We start from the raw sequence: 19,941 nt of genomic DNA on the forward strand, positions 1-19,941 counted from the left end.
TACAGACATTTACCTTGTCGCTCTGGGATTTGATCTAGCGACTTTTTGGTTACTGGCCCAATGCTCTAACCACTAGGCTACCTGCCGCCCCAGCAGGTAGCCTAGTGTGAGGTGTGTGAGCCTAGTGTAATGTGAGGTGTGATCCATAGTCAACATGCCAAGTACTCAGCTGTCAGCAGTGTGCTGCTCATTAGGCTATGTCTGTCTGTCTTTTGTGGTAGAAAATGGGGATAGGGATGCAGGACTGATGCAGATTAAGTTCCTAGACAATGGCCACCAAATGTATGGGCCTGGGCTCAGAAGGTTGAATCTGTGAATTGTACTTCCCTGTCATCCTGTGTCTCCACAAAGCTAACAGGATGACATGCTGTGTCTCCACAAAGCTAACAGGATGACGTGCTGTGTCTCCACAAAGCTAACAGGATGACGTGCTGTGTCTCCGCTGATAGTGCTGCTGGAACATAAAAGACAGGCGACGAACTGGCAATAAACCTCAGCAAGATGGTTGCACAGACTCACAGAGAAAGCGAGAGAGAAGGAACATGTTATGCAATCAATTAGCGCAGATTAAGAGCTTTGCCAGGGCTTAATTGCAGCATGGGGTCAAAAGGGGTGGGGCGACTGCTGCCGACTGAGGGCCATAAAATCTACTTTAGAGACATTCTAGATGCCCATGTGTCATGGTGGGTGAACTTTCAGCAGCATCTCTCTCTCTGGCTCTAAAGTAGGGGTAGGCAACCCTGTTCCTGGAGTGCTGCAGGTACTGCAGGATTTTGTTCCAACTAGGCACCACATCAGACCAATTTAGCTAATTGTTCAGTAAATGATTGCCTAAATTCAACACACCTGGTTTTCCGGGTCGGTTAAATGAAAAACATGAAACGCCCGCGGCACTCCAGGACCAGGGTTGCCTACCCCTGCTTTAGACCCAGAGAGCGAGATGCTGCTGAAAGTTCACCCACCGTGGCACTCGGGCATCTAGAACGTCTCAAGTATATTTAGAGTGTAGGATTTGGATTAGCCTAATGCACTCCCACTTTTCCCACGTCCCTTTTCCATGCTATATTTTCTGCCTAGCCAAGTATAGTAGATGGATATTTAGCGCAACTATGTTAGGGTCATTGTTAGGGTCAAAGGATGCATAAGTTGAAGGTTAAAAGCTATTTTGGGGGGGGGGATTAGAATCTTTAACTTTCTAAGAATATATCTTGTTGAGTCTAGCAATGTGTTGTTGTGTCTGGATTCATCCAAGTCTGTGAACCGCTATTGGTGTTGTTTATCAAAAAACTAATATATACAGTCCCATCCAAAATTATTGCCGTCCTTCATAAGGATTAGCGAAAAAGACTATATAATAAATAATACAAATACTGAGCTATATTGTATGCTCAACAAATGGAAAATTATTTTATGCTTTTACAATTACTCAGAAAAAGAGATTATGTTTAACAAGTAATAAAAAAAAATCTCAAAGATAGGTGTCAAAATGATTGCCACCCCTGTTTTCAATACTCTGGCACCCTCCCCTTTCGAGGATAACTGCACTGAGCCTTCAAAAAAACGAGATTGGTGAACACATTGGGATGGATATAGACCATTACTCCATACAGAATTTTTCCATATCCTTTATCCTTTGGTCTGCGCTTATGGACGGCCCTCTTCAATTCAAACTAGAGGTTTTTGATGGGGTTCAAGTCCAAATACTGAGATGGCCATAGCAAAATTGGGATTTTTTTTTTATGGCCAATTAACATTTCCTTGTGGATTTTGATTTGTGCTTGGGGTTATTGTCTTGCTGTAAGATCCACTTGCGCCCAAGTTTCAGTCTCCTGGCAGAGGCAACCAAGTTTTTGTCTAAAATGTCCTGGGAAATATTTTGTTACTAACAACCTCATGCTAATCACATTAGCCTATGTTAGCTCAACCGTTACGCGTGGGGACACTGATCCTGTAGACATTTTAAACTGAGATGAATTTGAAAAATTAGAATGTTAATGCGGATGTAATTTTGTTTGATTTTATTTCTAAGAATCTTCAGGTGTGCCAATATTATTGACACATCTTTTTGAGAAAAAAGTAATAATATAGTTTTCCAATTTTTTTGGAGCATTCGATATAGCTCAGTATACATTTTTTCGTCATCTTTATCAAGGGTGCCAATAATTTTCTATGTGATTTTATCTGTTGAGACTGTATGAGGGTGCAGGTAACAGTAAGCTAGAAAAAAACAAAATAGTAAGATCTAATAATTGTTGAGAATGTAAGTAATTTTACATTTTTTGGTGGGGGGGGGTGTATGCTGGTTACAGTATGTAATTGCTTCAGTCCTCTGTAACAGTATGGAGGAAAACCTTTCTCGTCATGGGTCACTTAATTATTTAAACAAGAAAAGTCACTGAGAACACAATAAGCTTTTATCAGGCAAGAAGCCTATTAGTGTGACAACATCTATTACTTTGCTAATAATGAAGATAAGATTGCCCTTTGTTACATACACTGAACGCGAAGGAAGGGAGAATGGTGTGTATTGTATCCAGTAATAGTGGAGGCAATTTCAAGTTGACAAGTTACAGACGAACAAAATGGCTCATGTGCATGTTTTTGTTGAGGGTGTGTGGGACGGGGTATCATCTATTGTCACACTTTGTATTTCTACCCTCGCACAAAGACAAGCCTCTTTGTTAAGCCCTTTTGAAATCTACACCTGTACTCCTAAAGCAATTCCTTTAGTGGAGTACCTGAGTCTGTGTAGGCTAAAACTCAGTAGTCACCCTTGTCATGAGGCATCTCATAAGAGCACATAGACACCTTGATGCAGTTTCTATACAGTGTTAAGGTATATTTGAGGGGGTTTGTGTGTTGCGTCAATATTCACACGTTAGTGTCAGCCCCTTTCCATAAACATACCGTATGTTGCGCACCCTCTCCAGACCCCGGGATGCAGGAGAGCTCCGGCCCACTTTAGTTACACTCATGAATAATGCAGCCATCTGCCTACTTCCTGATGATAGAACTGCAGATTAGGTCCCCTTCCTGTGGCATTTAAATATTTAAAGGGCACTTGTTTTTACCTGAAACCTCGCCCCAAATGCACCCCAAGGATGCCCCGTTGGTCACGCCTAAGTTTTGGGCCTTTGTCATATTTTCAAGGAACAAAGGACAGGAAAGGAGGTGTTACTTAAGGTGTTACGTTTTGGATCCAGGAAACGTATACATCGCCCAAATATAGCTTCAGTAACAACCTCGACTTAGTCGAGTAAGTTGTTGGCTTGGGTTCTAACTGCTGTCTCTATTCTGTGAGGGGAAACTGGGTGCAATTGTGTTTGGTTTGAGGGGAGACACCACTCCTCCTTTACCCCTCCACATCTCTTTTCCTCCCTCCCTCTGGCCTGTCACCACTTACTGCCACCTGGTTAACCCTGAGGTAGTGAGGAACAGAACCAGCAGGGTAGTAAGCCTCTTACTGGAATCATTGCCCGGCTTGTCAGTCAGTGTCCAAATAAAGCAAGGCTGTATGGGATTTAGAAGGGAAGCACTTCACTTCACTCCTTCAACTCCCTCTGTGACTAGGAGATCTGGGGCAAGCAGAGGCATTGTCATTGGATAGGGCAAATAATTCTCCACTGCCAAGTTGGCCTTTGGGGAACAGGGAGGGCGGAGTTTGGCTCCAGGGGGTGGAGTTGGCTCGATGTGCTAATCAGAATACCTCCCCCAGTCATGGCTACTTGGACTGGAGCCTCATGGAAAGGATCCTTAAGGTGGCAACTCGGACCGAGCTTATTCCAAGGGCTGTTATGAAGTTATGTTGACCTGTCAGTGATTAGATTAGTTTGGGTACAAAGAAAACCTCCTAGAATAACATTACTGCCCAATGTTAGCAACCATATAATAATAATAATATATGCCATTTAGCTGACGCTTTTATCCAAAGCGACTTACAGTCATGTGTGCATACATTCTACGTATGGGTGGTCCCGGGAATCGAACCCACTACCCTGGCGTTACAAGCGCCATGCTCTACCAACTGAGCCACAGAAGGACCATATACATGTTTATGCACTCTTCTTGGTTAACCCAAAGTAGTTATGTTGTTCAAGAATCACAATGTAATAATATGGTAATTCATTAAATAAAGCTGAATACAGGTCTATTTTTTTATGCTCCTTTAGTGTTGTCAATTCCCAAACAAAGAATGGTGCCACACCCCTATACCTGGCCTGCCAGGAAGGTCACCTGGAGGTTGTCCAATACCTGGTGAAAGACTGTGTGGCGGAGCCAGGCATCAGAGCCAATGACGGGATGACACCTCTGCACGCCGCCGCCCAAATGGGCCATAACACTGTCATCGTCTGGCTGGTAGGTCAATGGTCCCCACTTCATGCTGTCTTTGGATATTTCTTCTACTGTTTTTGTTGTACTATTTTATAGTATATTTTATATTATATTTTGGTCCTAGACAAGCTCCAAATAAATCCAATGTGGGTGTATATTAATATCCAGAGACCACAAAGAGCCTAATTCATGGAAATAAAATGCTATTGATATGAAATGTTATGAGCAACATATAATTGCAATATGCAAATGAAATACTAATATGCTTAAAGCAAAGCAATGCATTATGGTGGAAAACAAGCTATAGCTAAAGGTTAAAACTAATGTTCTAGAAGGCTAGAAGGAATGTCCTACTGGAATACACCAGCGTCACCAGCGTAGCACACAAACAGTGGGGCAAAAAAGTATTTAGTCAGCCACCAATTGTGCAAGTTATCCCACTAAAAAATATGAGAGAGGCCTGTAATTTTCATCATAGATACACTTCAACTATGACAGACAAAATGAGAATAAAAATATCCAGGAAAATACCGGAAAATCACAGGATTTTTAATGAATTTATTTGCAAATTATGGTGGAAAATAAGTATTTGGTCAATAACAAAAGTTTATCTCAATACTTTGTTATATAACCTTTGTTGGCAATGACAGAGGTCAAACGTTTTCTGTAAGTCTTCATAACGTTTTCACACACTGTTGCTGGTATTTTGGCCCATTCCTCCATGCAGATCTCCTCTAGAGCAGTGATGTTTTGGGGCTGTTGCTGGGCAACACAGACTTTCAACTCCCTCCAAATATTTTCTATGGGGTTGAGATCTGTAGACTGGCTCGGCCACTCCAGGACCTTGAAAAGCTTCTTACGAAGCCACTCCTTCGTTGCCCGGGCGTTGTGTTTGGGATCATTGTCATGCTGAAAGACCCAGCCACATTTCAACTTCAATGCCCTTGCTGATGGAAGGAGGTTTTCACTCAAAATCTCACGATACATGGCCCCGTTCATTCTTTCCTTTACACGGATCTGTCGTCCTGGTCCCTTTGCAGAACAACAGCCCCAAATCATGATGTTTCCACCCCCATGCTTCACAGTAGATATGGTGTTCTTTGGATGCAACTCAGCATTCTATGTCCTCCAAACACGACGAGTTGAGTTTTTACCAAAAAGTTATATTTTGGTTTCATCTGAGCATATGACATTCTCCCAATCTTCTTCTGGATCATCCAAATGCTCTCTAGCAAACTTCAGACGGGCCTGTACATGTACTGGCTTAAGCAGGGGGACATGTCTGGCACTGCAGGATTTGAGTCCCTGGCGGCGTAGTGTGTTACTGATGGTAGGCTTTGTTACTTTGGTCCCAGCTCTCTGCAGGTCATTCACTAGGTCCCCCCGTGTGGTTCTGGGATTTTTGCTCACCGTTCTTGTGATCATTTTGACCCCACGGGATGAGATCTTGCGTGGAGCCCCAGATCGAGGGAGATTATCAGTGGTCTTGTATGTCTTCCATTTCCTAATAATTGCTTCCACAGTTGATTTCTTCAAACCAAGCTGCTTACCTATTGCAGATTCAGTCTTCCCAGCCTGGTGCAGGTCTACAATTTTGTTTCTGGTGTCCTTTGACAGCTCTTTGGTCTTGGCCATAGTGGAGTTTGTAGTGTGACTGTTTGAGGTTGTGGACAGGTGTCTTTTATACTGATAACAAGTTCAAACAGGTGCTATTAATACAGGTAACGAGTGGAGGACAGAGGAGCCTCTTAAAGAAGAAGTTACAGGTCTGTGAGAGCCAGAAATCTTGCTTGTTTGTAGGTGACCAAATACTTATTTTCCACCATAATTTGCAAATAAATTCATAAAAAATCCTACAATGTGATTTTCTGGATTTTTTCCCCTCATTTTCCCCTCATTTTGTCTGTCATAGTTGAAGTGTACCTATGATGAAAATTACAGGCCTCTCTCATCTTTTTAAGTGGGAGAACATGCACAATTGGTGGCTGACTAAATACTTTTTTGCTCCACTGTATGTGGCAAGCAACAAAAAAGATAATAATGCTGGCAAGCAAGATTTTTTGTATATTTATTGTATAACAGAAATTGAGTAAAACTGCTAGTCCAATGATTGTGCTTGAAATGTGCTCTTCAGTACATAGGCATAAATAACCAATATAGTTGTATAGTTCTTGCATTTGTAATACTGTAATTGTATGGGTAATGAATATTACAAAGCGGAAAAAGCAGCTCCAGCTAGGAAACTTAGCTAACGCCAATTAGCAAACTTAGGTAACGGCAGCATGCTAACAAAATGTCGCCATTCAAACTCATCTTCCCTGGAACAATAGTTCAAAAGTTATTAACTTACTTCTTTTCATGAACACATTGGACTGGTTTCTTTGGTTGAGTTTGAGAAAATTTAGGTGAGCTGTCTGAAGGTGTTTCCAGGAAAGACACTGAAGAATGACTCAGGGAATTAAGAACAGTGGGCCTATTACTGTATAATTTCAGAAACGGATCGGTTTGTTCCCCCTGCAATTAGCGGACAACGGAGGTTACTGACGTAACAGCTGTTCTAATGAACTAAGCTCCGTACTCAGTTGACACATATTTTGTTTAATTTTCTAAATCCGCTTCTACACTAATTGGCTGGTGGGCTGGATCTGGCCCGCGGGCCGTAGTTTTCCCCTGTCTGGTTAAACCTCTACTATTGTCCCATTGCAGGTGAGTTTCACAGAGATCAGCCTGTCCGACCGGGATGGTGACGGTGCCACGGCTATGCACTTTGCCGCCAGCCGTGGCCACGCCAAGGTGCTCAGTTGGCTGCTGCTGCACGGCGGCGAGATCATCACCGACAGCTGGGGTGGAACGCCGCTACACGACGCCGCTGAGAACGGGGAGCTGGAGGTGTGTGTGTTTGTGTGTTGGTTGCCAGTTTTTAATGCGCTACCGTATAGATGGTGCCAGGGGGGCTGTTTTATTGGCTCTTAACCAACCGTTTTTTTCACATGGTTTTTAACTTATTTTGTACATCTCATGACCGAAAAGAGCTTCTGGGAAGGATATACTCCAAACACCCGAACAGGCACTCATCCCCATCATTCGCTGAAGAAATAAACTGAGATTTCGTGGAAAGAGTGGCTAATCTGCCTTTGCCATCTGTACTGTTAGCTAACGTTCACTCACTGGGAAATAAATGGGATGAACTGAAAGCACGTATACCACCACAGACCGATGCTGACACTAAAACCACACTCAATGAGCCTTAAGCAAACAGGAAAACGCTCATCCAGAGGTGGCGCTCCTATTGGCCAGGAACTTTGATGCAGGAAAACTTAAAACAGTTTTACCTAATTTCTATCAGCATGTTAAATGTGCAACCAGAGGGAAAAAAACTCTAGACCACCTTTACTCCACAAACAGAGACGCATACAAAGCTCTCCCTCGCCCTCCATTTGGAAAATCTGACCATAATTATATTCTCCTGATTCCTGTTTACAAGAACAATTTAAGCAGGAATCACCAATGAATCGGTCTATTAAAAAAGTGGTCAGATGACTACAGGACTGTTTTGCTAGCACAGATTGGAATATGTTCCAGGATTCTGCCGATGTCATTGAGGAGTACACCACATCAGTCACTGGCTTCATCAATAAGTGCATCGATGACATCATCACAACAGTGACTGTATGTACATACCCCTACCAGAAGCCATGGATTACAGGCAACATTCGCACTGAGCTAAAGTGTAGAGCTGCCGCTTTCAAGGACCGGGACTCTAACCCAGAAGCTTATAAGAAATCCCGCTATGCCCTCCAACGAACCCTCAAACAGGCAAAGTGTAAATACAGGACTAAGATCGAATCGTACTACACTGGCTCTGACACTCGTCGGAAGTGGCAGGGCTTGCAAACTATTACAGACTACAAAGCGAAGCACAGCCGAGAGCTGCCCAGTGACAAGAGTCTACCAGACGAGCTAAATAACTTCTAAGCTCGCTTTGAGGCAAGTAACACTGAAACTTGCATGAGAACATCAGCTGTTCCGGACGACTGTGTGATCACGCTCTCCGGCAGACGATGTGAGTAAGACCTTTAAACGTGTTAACAATCGCAGGGCAGCAGGGCCAGACGGATTACGTAGACTTGTACCCCGAGCATGCGCTGACCAACTGGCAAGTGTCTTCACTGACATTGGCAACCTGAGTCTTTAATACCAACATGTTTCAAGCAGACCACCATAGTCCCTGTGCCCAAGAACACTAAGGTAACCTGCTTAATGATTACTGACCCGTAGCACACACGTCTGTAGCCATAAAATGCTTTGAAAGGCTGGTCATGGCTCACATCAACACCATTATACCATAAACCCTCGACCCACTCCAATTTGCATACCGCCCCAACAGATCCACAGATGATGCAATCTCTAATGCACTCCACACTGCTCTTTCCCACCTGGACAAAAGGAACACATATGTGAGAATGCTATTCATTGACTACAGCTCAGCGTTCAACACCATAGTGCCCTCAAAGCTCATCACTAAGCTAAGGACCCTTGGACTAAACACCTCCCTCTGCAACTAGGTCCTGGACTTCCTGACGGGTCGCCCCCAGGTGGTAAGGGTAGGTAACAACACATCCGCCCCTCTGATCCTCAACACTGGGGCCCTTCAGGGCCCTTCAGTCCCCTCCTGTACTCCCTGTTCACTCATGACTGCATGGCCAGGCACGACTCCAACACCATCATTAAGTTTGCCGATGACACAACAGTGGTAGGCCTGATCATCGACAACAATGAGACAGCCTATAGGGAGGAGGTCAGAGACCTGACCGTGTGGTGCAAGGACAACAACCTGTCCCTCAACGTGATCAAGACAAAGGAGATGATTGTGAACTACAGGAAAAGGAGGATCGAGCACACCCCCATTCTCATCGATGGGGCTGTAGTGGAGCAGGTTGAGAGCTTCAAGTTCCTAGGTGTCCACATCACCAACAAACTAACATGGTCCAAGCACACCAAGACAGTCGCGAAGAGGGCACGTAATAACCTATTTCCCCTCAGGAGACTGAAAAGATTTGGTATGGGTCCTCAGATCCTCAAAAGGTTTTACAGCTGCACCGTCAAGAGCATTCTGGTTGCATCACTGACTGGTATTGCAGCTACTCGGCCTCCAAACGCAAGGCACGACAGAGGGTAGTGTGTACGGCATAGTCTCTTTAATAACTCTACCTACATGTACATATTACCTCATTTACCTCGACACCGGTGCCCCCGCACATTGACTCTGTACCGGTACTTCCCGTATATAGCCCTGCTTTTGTTATTTACTGCTGCTCTTTAATTATTTGTTTTTCTTATCTCATATAATTTTTATTTTTTTAACTGCGTTTTTGGTTAAGGGCTTGTAAGTAAGCATTTCCCTGTAAGGTCTACTACACCTGTTGTATTCTGCGCATGTGACAAATAAAATGTTATATGTATATAGGGAGTTGGTAGGTGGTGGATGACATTTGTCCACAGAACAGTCTGGGATACTGGGGCCGGTTGCACCAATTGGTCGTAAAAAAAGTTGGTATTAAATGCGTTGCTACGTCCGACTTTGTGATCCGAATTTACGCCTGTTGCACTAACCAAAAATAAGACTAGTCGTAGCTGTCCAGCATAAACAATGCACATTAATGAGATTTGCTTCATTATGATGGTTTCTAGGCAGCGTCCATTTACTAGGCTGTTACCAGCCTAGCCTAGTTAAGTTGAGGTGGGTGCTCATGATCATCTTGTGTAGTTTGCACATCTCAACAAGTGGATAAAAAAAAAAAAAAATTCTTGCATGGTAGCCTACTCGACCAAAAGCCCATAACTTGCCTAATCAATTAATTGATCTCTGACTGGGCAAATGAGTGGAGGTGATAGATGAGCCAACGAATATATGAGCTATCACTGATCAGAAACAAATATTTAGCATGCTAATGTAGCCTAAATCAAGTGTAGGCTATTATTTACTATCGACTCACGTATATGCAACTCCAACAGCCCGCAGAGGTTGTGAAATATGAACCCGAGACTCGCCTGCTTTTGAAAATATAGATTGCTATAGATTTTTATGCGTTTCATGATGATCGGCCCAAATTCACACCCTACGCCTGGTCCCTACTAGGCGTTGAATTTACACCCAGGTGGTGCAACAGGTATATTAACGGAAGTATCGTTACGACCCGCTTAATGGTGCAATCGGCACCTGAAGTCTATGAGGCTGCTGATGTCACACTTGTAGCAGAGGTCTGCGACTGGCAGGATCTGTCGCCGGAGGGGATAAGACAATGGGTCAATGGGTTGAGACATCATATAGGGCTGTAAAGCATGCGTGCGCTTACACAGTACACTCCCATTAGAGATCACAATCTGCAGCGGTTGACATTAGCTGGTTGACTCGTACGTGTTGTGGTGTTTGTTTTTAAAGGTATTTTTGAAGAGTTCAAGTATTTGAAAGATGGGGAAGATAGGGGGAGGGTGAGTCAAAGGGCAGTGCCCGGACATACTGTATGTGACGAGAGGGTGTAGGAAGGGAGAGAGGCTAGTCAAGACACCAAGGGGGATGGGAATAACGAACAGGTAACTTCATACAAGTCCAGAAACTATCCAAGTGAGAGCGGCAAGTTGAGATTGTCTCCCTTCCTTAGGTTAGACGCCTCACAGCTGTTGTGTGAACTCTCTCTTTACAACATCCCAGACAGTTATTTTTTTGACGAGCTGACCTCTCTGTCTTTGTCTCTCTTATTGTCTCTTTCTTCCTCTGTCTCTTTTTTCGTGTTTCTGTCTAACTCTCCTTCTCCCTACTCTCGCTCTCTCTTTCTATCTCTCAGTGCTGTCAGATCCTGGTGGTGAACGGCGTGGACCTGGGCATACGGGATCAGGACGGCTTCTCCGCGGCCGACCTGGCAGAGTACAACGGGCACGCCCAGTGTGCCAAGTACCTGCGCAATGTGGAGAACATGGTGAGAGACACGGGATGTATTCATTAGGACACACAGTGGCAAAAGGAGAAGGAGCGGGAGAGATATTGAAATGGGGGCGGGGGAGGGGCGAGATGTGTTTCCCACAAACCTTGGGGAGTCTCAGAAGTGTTTATTTTTTCTCATGCCACCCACAAGGGCCATGCCAGGCAGAGAAGGTAAATAGCAGTAATTGTCATTAGCGGAGACACCGGTGTCAGTCGGGGGACATGCTGGCTCCTGTGGCTACAGTGCCCACATTCACAAAGTGCTGTGTCATCACAGGCTCCATGTGAAAGGAGTTCACGTGGTTTGTTATGGGAAAGCAATAAGAGGGTATGAGCCCTAGTTTAGAAGAGGGGAGAGTACGATCACCACTACAAGGCCAGTTGGGTTCTCGCCACTGTCTGTGGGATGTTGACATTTGTAGGCCGTTTTCATTTGTTCCAAGATTTTATTATGAACACCGGCTCTCTCCATGGCATAGACCGTATAGGTGACGCCAGCTGAATGCTACGATCCCTTATTAACATCATATGTTTGATCCACTTCAGTCAGTGTACACTGCATTCGGAATGTATTCAGACCCCTTCACTTTTAGTTACGGTACAGCCTTATTCTAAAATGTATTTCAATTGTGTACCATCATTCTACACAGAATACCCCATAATGAGAAAGCAAAAACGGGTTTAGATTTGTTTGCAAATGTATTTTAAAAATACATTCACATAAGTATTCAGACCCTTTATTCAGTACTTTGTTGAAGCACCATTGGCAGCGATTACAGCCTCGACTCCTCTTGGGTATGATGCTACAAGCCTGGCACACCTGTATTTGGGGAGTTCCTCCCATTCTTCTCTGCAGATCCTCTCAAGCTCAGGTTGGATGGGGAGTGTCTCTGCACCGCTATTTTCCCACTATTTTGCTGTGTGGTTAGGGTCGTTGTCCTGTTGGAAGTTGAACCTTCGCCCCAGTCTGAGGTCCTGAGCAGGTTTTTATCAAGGATCTCTGTACTTTGCTCCGTCATATTTCCCTCGATCCTGACTAGTCTCCCATCTCCATTGCATTATGCTGCCACAGCCATGCTTCACTGTAGGGATGGTATTGGCCAGGTGATGAGCAGGCCCTGGTTTCCTCCAGACATGACGCTTGGCATTCAGGCCAGAGAGTTCAATCTTCATTTCATCAGACCAGAGAATCTTGTTTCTCATTGTCTGAGAGTCGGGTAGTACAGTTGAAGTCGGGAGTTTACATACACTTCGGTTGGAGTCATTAAAACTTGTTTTTCAACCATTCCACAAATTTCTTGTTAACAAACTATAGATTTGGCAAGTCGGTTAGGACATCTACTTTTGCATGACTGTAACGCTCGTCGAAATGGGTAGACCAAGGCGCAGCATCATTTGGGTTCATCATAACTTATTTTAAATGTGAACCAGCAACAAAACAATAAAGAGTAACAAACAAATGAGCGTACAGTCTTGTAGGGCTCAAAAGCAACAATACAAAAACAAGATCCCACAAACAACAGGTGGGAAAAGGCTACCTAAATATGATCCCCAATCAGAGACAACGATAGACAGCTGCCTCTGATTGGGAACCATACCAGGCCAACATAGAAATACAAAAACTAGACTTCACATAGAAATAATAAACTAGAGTACCCCCCAGTCACGCCCTGACCTACTCCACCATAGAAAATAAAGGCTTTCTATGGTCAGGACGCGACAATGACACAAGTAATTTTTCCAACAATTGTTTACAGCAGATCATTTCACTTATAACTCACTGTACCACAATTCCAGTAGTTCAGAAGTGTACATATAAGTTGACTGTGAATTTAAACTGCTTGGAAAATTACAGAAAAATGATGTCATGATAGGGTGATTGACATAATTTGAGTACCTGTGGATGTATTTCAAGGCCTGCCTTCAAACTCAGTGCCTCTTTGCTTGACATCATGGGAAAATCAAAAGAAATCAGCCAAGACTTCAGAAAAAAATTGTACACCTCCACATGTCTGGTTCATCCTTGGGAGAAATTTCCAAACGCCTGAACGTACAACCAATAGTACGCAAGTATAAACACCATGGGACCACGCAGCTGTCATACTGCTCAGGAAGGAGACGCGTTCTGTCTCCTAGAGATGAACGTACTTTGGTGCGAAAAGTGCAAATCAATCCCAGAACAACAGCAAAGGACCGTGTGAAGTTGCTGGAGGAAACAGATACAAAAGTATCTATATCCACAGTAAAACGAGTCCTATATTGACATAACCTGAAAGCCGCTCAGCAAGGAAGATGCCACTGCTCCAAAACCGCCATAAAAAGGCCAGACTACAGTTTGCAACTGCACATGGGGACAAAGATCATACTTTTTGGAGAAATGTCCTCTGGTCTGATGAAACAAAAATAGAATTGTTTGGCCATAATGACCATCTTTATGTTTGGAGGAAAAAGGGGGAGGCTTGCAAGCCGAAGAACACCATCCCAACCATGAAGCATGGGGGTGGCAGCATCATGTTGTGGGGGTGGCAGCATCATGTTGTGGGGGTGCTTTGCTGCAGGAGGGCCTGGTGCATTTCACAAAATAGATGGCATCATGAGGAGGAAAATTATGTGGAAATATTGAAGCATCATCTCAAGACATCAGTTAGGAAGTTAAAGTTTGTTCACAAATGGGTCTTCCAAATGGACAATGACCCCAAGCATACTTCCAAAGTTGTGGCAAAATGGCATAAGGACAACAACGTCAAGGTATTGGAGTGGCCATTACAAAGCCCTGACTTCAATCCCATAGAGAATTGTGGGCAGAACTGAAAATGTGTGTGCGAGCAAGGAGGCCTACAAATCTGACTCAGTTACACCAGCTTTGTCAGGAGGAATGGGTCAAGATTCACCCAACTTATTGTGGGAAGCTTGTGGAAGGCTACCCAAAACGTTTGACCCAAGTTAAACAATTTAATGCAATGCTACCAAATGCTAATTGAGTGTAGGTTAATGTGATGAAATAAATAATTATCTCTACTATTATTCTGACATTTCACATTCTTAATATTAAGTGGTGATCCTAACTGACCCAAGACAGGTAATTTTTTACTAGGATTAAATGTCAGGAATTGTGAATCTGACTTTAAATGTATGAAGCCTGGAGGAGGAGGTGTGATGTTTGGGGGTGCTTTGCTGTTGACACTGCTGGTGATTTATTTAGAATTCGAGGCATGGCTACCACAGCATTCTCCAATGATACGCCATCCCATCTGGTTTGCGCTTAGTGGGACTATCATTTGTTTTTCAACAGGATAATTTTTTCCCCCATTTTTTTTTCACCTTTATTTAACCAGGTAGGCTAGTTGAGAACAGGTTCTCATTTGCAACTGCGACCTGGCCAAGATAAAGCATAGCAGTGTGAACAGACAACACAGAGTTACACATGGAGTAAACAATTAACAAGTCAATAACACAGTAGGAAAAGAAAAAGGGGGAGTCGATATACATTGTGTGCAAAAGGCATGAGGTAGGCGAATAATTACAATTTTGCAGATTAACACTGGAGTGATAAATGATCAGATGGTGTGCAAAAGAGCAGAAAAGTAAATAAATAAAAACAGTATGGGGATGAGGTAGGAAAAATGGGTGGGCTATTTGCCGATAGACTATGTACAGCTGCAGCGATCGGTTAGCTGATCAGATAGCAGTTGTTTGAAGTTGGTGAGGGAGATAAAAGTCTCCAAATTCAGCGATTTTTGCAATTCGTTTCAGTCACAGGCAGCAGAGAACTGGAACGAAAGGCGGCCAAATGAGGTGTTGGCTTTAGGGATGATCAGTGAGATACACCTGCTGGAGCGCGTGCTACGGATGGGTGTTGCCATCGTGACCAGTGAACTGAGACAATGCCCACCTCCAGGCTGTGTAAGAGCTATTTGACCACGAAGGAGATTGATGGAGTGCTGTATCAGATGACCTGGCCTCCACAATCACCCGACCTCAACCCAATTGAGATGGTCTGGGATGAATGAGTTGGACCGCAGAGTGAAGGTAAAGCAGCCAACAAGTCCTCAGCATATGTGGGAACTCCTTCAAGACTGTTGGGAAAATAATTCCAGTTGAAGCTGGTTGAGAGAATACCAAGAGTGTACAAAGCTGTCATCAAGGCAAAGGAAGGCTTCTTTGAAGAATCTCAAATCTCAAATATATTTGGATATGTTTAACACTTTTTTTGGTTACTACATGATTCCATATGTGTCATTTCATAGTTTTGATGTCTTCACTATTATTCTACAATGTAGAAAATAGTAAAAATAAAGGAAAACCTATGAGTAGGTGAGTCCAAACTTTTGACTGGCACTGTATATACACAGTCCAAAGTTTTGGCACACCTACTAATTCCAGGTTTTTCTTTATTTATACTCTTTTCTAAATGTAAGATATATAATGATCTAGGATCATGTCACTCTTTGTAGGGGGAGCGTAATGGCGGCAGAGAAGTCAGGCGCAGGAGAGCAAAAACTGATTTACAACGGGGCAGTTTAATTAGCAAAACCACCGTAAACAGAACACTAAATCAATGGGTAAACAATACCCGTGACACACCAGCATAACGTCCACAAGCACTACAATAAACAATACCGTACAAGGACATGGACATGGGGGGGAACAGAGGGTTAAATACACAACATGTAATGATGGAATTGAAACAAGCTGTGTGGGAAGACAAGAGAAAACAAATGGAAAATTAAAGGTGGATCGGCGATGGCTAGAAGACCGGTGACGTCGACCGCCGAATGCCGCCCCGAACAAGGAGAGGGACCGACTTCGGCGGATGTCGTTACACCCTTGTCCGTGTAATCATATTCATTATAAGACAAATGCCGATACTGATCTTGGATCGGTACTCCTACTCTGACTGAGCTTTTTCAATAGGGGCTGCAGTCCAAGATATGTGCGTGCTGCATAGCCAACTCCTTGTCATCTCAAACCTTGACAAACATAGTAGTTGTCTTAACAACAGATCTGGGACCAGGGTAAAGCTTCACTGGGTTGATTGATTGCACAGCTCATCAAACACAGCAGGCACATCCACCTGCAGCCCTCCGACACCTCCTCAATGAAGTGTAGTACCTAACTGATTGTCACTCAATGTCACCTCAACATTACCTTGGCGTTGAGGTGACAGATTATGGACAGTCAGTGCGGTCGAGACTTTTAAAGTGGCAGTCTCAAGCCGCATTAGATTCTAAATTGTGTGGCTCGTGCCAGCTAGAAGTCAGCACCTGAAGATGATCATCTGTAATTTGTTGTGGTGTTGTTTTGACTACTGACCTGGGGCCTGTTAAGGAGTGGTAAAGACCCTGTACACACTCTGGTTGTTAAACACATTTGACACAATGTTTATTTGTGATACAACTGATACTGATATTGAAGATTTGCACAGAAAATAATAATAATATATGCCATTTAGCAGACGCTTTTATCCAAAGCGACTTACAGTCATGTGTGCATACATTCTACGTATGGGTGGTCCCGGGAATCGAACCCACTACCCTGGCGTTACAAGCGCCATGCTCTACCAACTGAGCTACAGAAGGACCAAATGTTTGCACAACCATTGTACGGTGTTTCCATAAGGCTTTGTGTAATTATTTTCGATATATAACATTTGAAACGTTGAACTTGACCTCACTGAACACCAGTTACTTCAAGACAAGCAAGCACACACATTTTCTTCAGGAAATGTTCCTTTTCAGTCCCATGCTAGGTTAGCGGTGCTTTCCCCCAGGTTCTTGGTTGACCATTTCGTTAACCCCTCATTGTGGTTGTCTTTCTCCAGAGTGTGGAGCACCGCGTGCTTTCCAGAGACCCATCGGCTGACCTGGAGTACAACAAGCAGCCTGACTCAGGTTTGTCGTCCCCCAACAACACCATGCCCCCGGCGGGGTCGGGGCAGGCCCAGCAACCCGCCCACTTCGACATGGGCTCGCCCTCCAGCACTCTGTCCAATTACGACTCGGCCAACTCCAGTCAGTCCAGCACAGGAGGGAAAAGGAGCGGCTCGCCCCCATCGTCGCGAGCCCCGGCTGGTCAGTCACAAACACACGCTTTGTCACACATGGAGGCACTTAAACATGCCAAAACACATGCGTGCACACACACGCATGCACGTGCACACACAAACACTTACACTATTTAAATGAACTTCCTGAAGTTGAACCCTGATAAAGATAATAGTTCAGATTTCACAGGAAGAAAAAGTCTGTCATGCTATGGCAAGGCAGTTGTGCCGAATACACTATTGAATACACTCTTTGTATGATTTTAGAGTGTGTGTGTGTGCGTGTGTGTGTGTGTGTGTGTGTGTGTGTGTGTGTGTGTGTGTGTGTGTGTGTGTGTGTGTGTGTGTGTGTGTGTGTGTGTCCCAAACATGAAATTACATATTTGCTTGGGTAATGCACCCTGCACGCTATTATCATAACAATGGTGGGAACTTCAACCGCTCATCTGACTGGAACAAATTCCATGTAACAGTTTGCATTCTTTTGTGTGGTGCCACGGCAGCACTTTATACAAGTAGTACCCTCTAGTGGCAGATAGGATAAATAATCTGTCTGTGAATCAACCAAATTCCAAAACACTGCACACTCTCCAGAACAAGGGTCTGCAAATGTAATCCCGGAGAGCTATTGGGTGTGCAGGCTTTTGTTCTACCCCTGCACACCAGTTGTTAAATAATGACGGTTCAGACTGAAGACTGATTAGTTGGAGTGTTTTAAAAACGGGTGTCATAACATAATAATAGAATGGATTATTTAGCACTTTTCCAGGTGCTTAAAGCACTTGACATATTATGTAGATGAAACTTGCATCATCCACCAGCTATATTGTGTAATACCCCGCCTGGGTTTTGCTACAGTGCCTTGAAAAAGTATTCATCCCCCTTGGCGTTTTTCCTATTTTGTTGCATTACAACCTGTAATTTAAATAGATTTTTATTTGGATTTCATGTAATGGACATACACAAAATAGTCAAAATTGGTGCAGTGAAATGAAAAAAATGACTTGTTTCAAAATATTCTAAAAAATTAAAAATGGAAAAGTGTTGCGTGCATATGTATTCACCCCCTTTGCTATGAAGCCCTTAAATCAAATCTGGTGCAACCAATTACCTTCAGAAGTCACATAATTAGTTAGATTGCACACAGGTGGACTTTATTGAAGTGTCACATGATCTGTCACATGATCTCAGTATATGTATACACTTGTTCTGAAAGGCCCTAGAGTCTGCAACACCATAATGCAAGGGGCACCACCAAGCAAGTGGCACCATGAAGACCAAGGAGCTCTCCAAACAGGTCAGGAACAAAGTTGTGGAGAAGTACAGATCAGGTTTGGGTTATAAAAAAATATCTGAAACTTTGAAAATCCCACGGAGCACCATTTAAATCCATTATTAAAAAATAGGAAGAGTATGGCACCACAACAAACCTGCCAAGAGAGGGACGCCCACCAAAACTCACGGACCAGGCAAGGAGGGAATTAATCAGAGAGGCAACAAGAGACCAAAGATAACCCTGAAGGAGCAGCAAAGCTCCACAGCAGAGATTGGAGTATCTGTCCATAGGACCACTTTAAGCCCTACACTCCACAGAGCTGGGCTTTACGGAAGAGTGGCAAGAAAAAAGCCATTGCTTAAAGAAAAAACTAAGCAAACACGTTTGGTGTTCACCAAAAGGCATGTGGGAGACTCCCCAAACATATGGAAATAGGTACTCTGGTCAGATGAGACTAAAACTGAACATTTTGGACGTCAAGGAAAACGCTATGTCTGGCGCAAACTCAACACCTCTCATCACCCCGAGAACACCATCCCACCATCCAACCATGGGGGTGGCAGCATCATGCTGTGGGGATATTTTTCATCAGCAGGGATGGGGAAACTGGTCAGAATTGAAGGAAGGATGACACTAAATACAGGGAAATTCTTGAGGGAAACCTGTTTCAGTCTTCCAGAGATTTGAGACTGGGACAGAGGTTCACCTTCCAGCAGGACAATGACCCTAAGCATACTGCTAAAGCAACACTTGAGTGGTTTAAGGGGAAACATTTAAATGTCTTGGAATGGCCTAGTCAAAGCCCAGACCTCAATCCAATTGAGAATCTGTGGTATGACTTAAAGATTGCTGTACACCAGCGAAACCCATTCAACTTGAAGGAGCTAGAGCAGTTTTGCCTTGAAGAATGGACAAACATCACAGTGGCTAGATGTGCCAAGCTTATAGAGACACACCCCAAGAGACTTGCAGCTGTAATTATTCTAAAAGGTGGCTCTACAAAGTATTGAGATATGCACGCTCAAGTTTTTAGTTTTTTTTTGTCTTATTTCTTGTTTGTTTAACAAGAAAAAATATTTTGCATATTCAATGTGGTAGGCATGTTGTGTAAATCAAATGATACAACCCCCCCCAAAAAAAATATATATCTTCATTCCAGGTTGTAAGGCAGCAAAATAAGAAAAATGCCAAGGGGGGTGAATACTTTCACAAGCCACTGTATGTCCATTGAAATATAATTCCTAGATCGGGCTGTCGGTCATCCCATCATCCACCCATCGACTTGAATGGGGGATGTCCGTACAATGA

General features: G+C 43.7%; 1 protein-coding gene across 1 annotated transcript in view; it reads left to right on the forward strand.

The window, feature by feature from the left end:
• espn (espin) overlaps positions 1 to 19,941 on the forward strand; it is a 103,154-nt gene that overhangs the window by 18,785 nt on the left and 64,428 nt on the right. Inside the window, 4 exon segments of the mRNA XM_052482940.1 lie at positions 4,170 to 4,356; positions 7,039 to 7,221; positions 11,178 to 11,309; positions 17,136 to 17,385. Of these exon segments, the coding sequence (XP_052338900.1) occupies positions 4,170 to 4,356; positions 7,039 to 7,221; positions 11,178 to 11,309; positions 17,136 to 17,385 (752 nt within the window).

Source organism: Oncorhynchus keta, chromosome 28, assembly GCF_023373465.1.
Source record: "Oncorhynchus keta strain PuntledgeMale-10-30-2019 chromosome 28, Oket_V2, whole genome shotgun sequence".
NCBI classification, from domain to species: domain Eukaryota; kingdom Metazoa; phylum Chordata; class Actinopteri; order Salmoniformes; family Salmonidae; genus Oncorhynchus; species Oncorhynchus keta.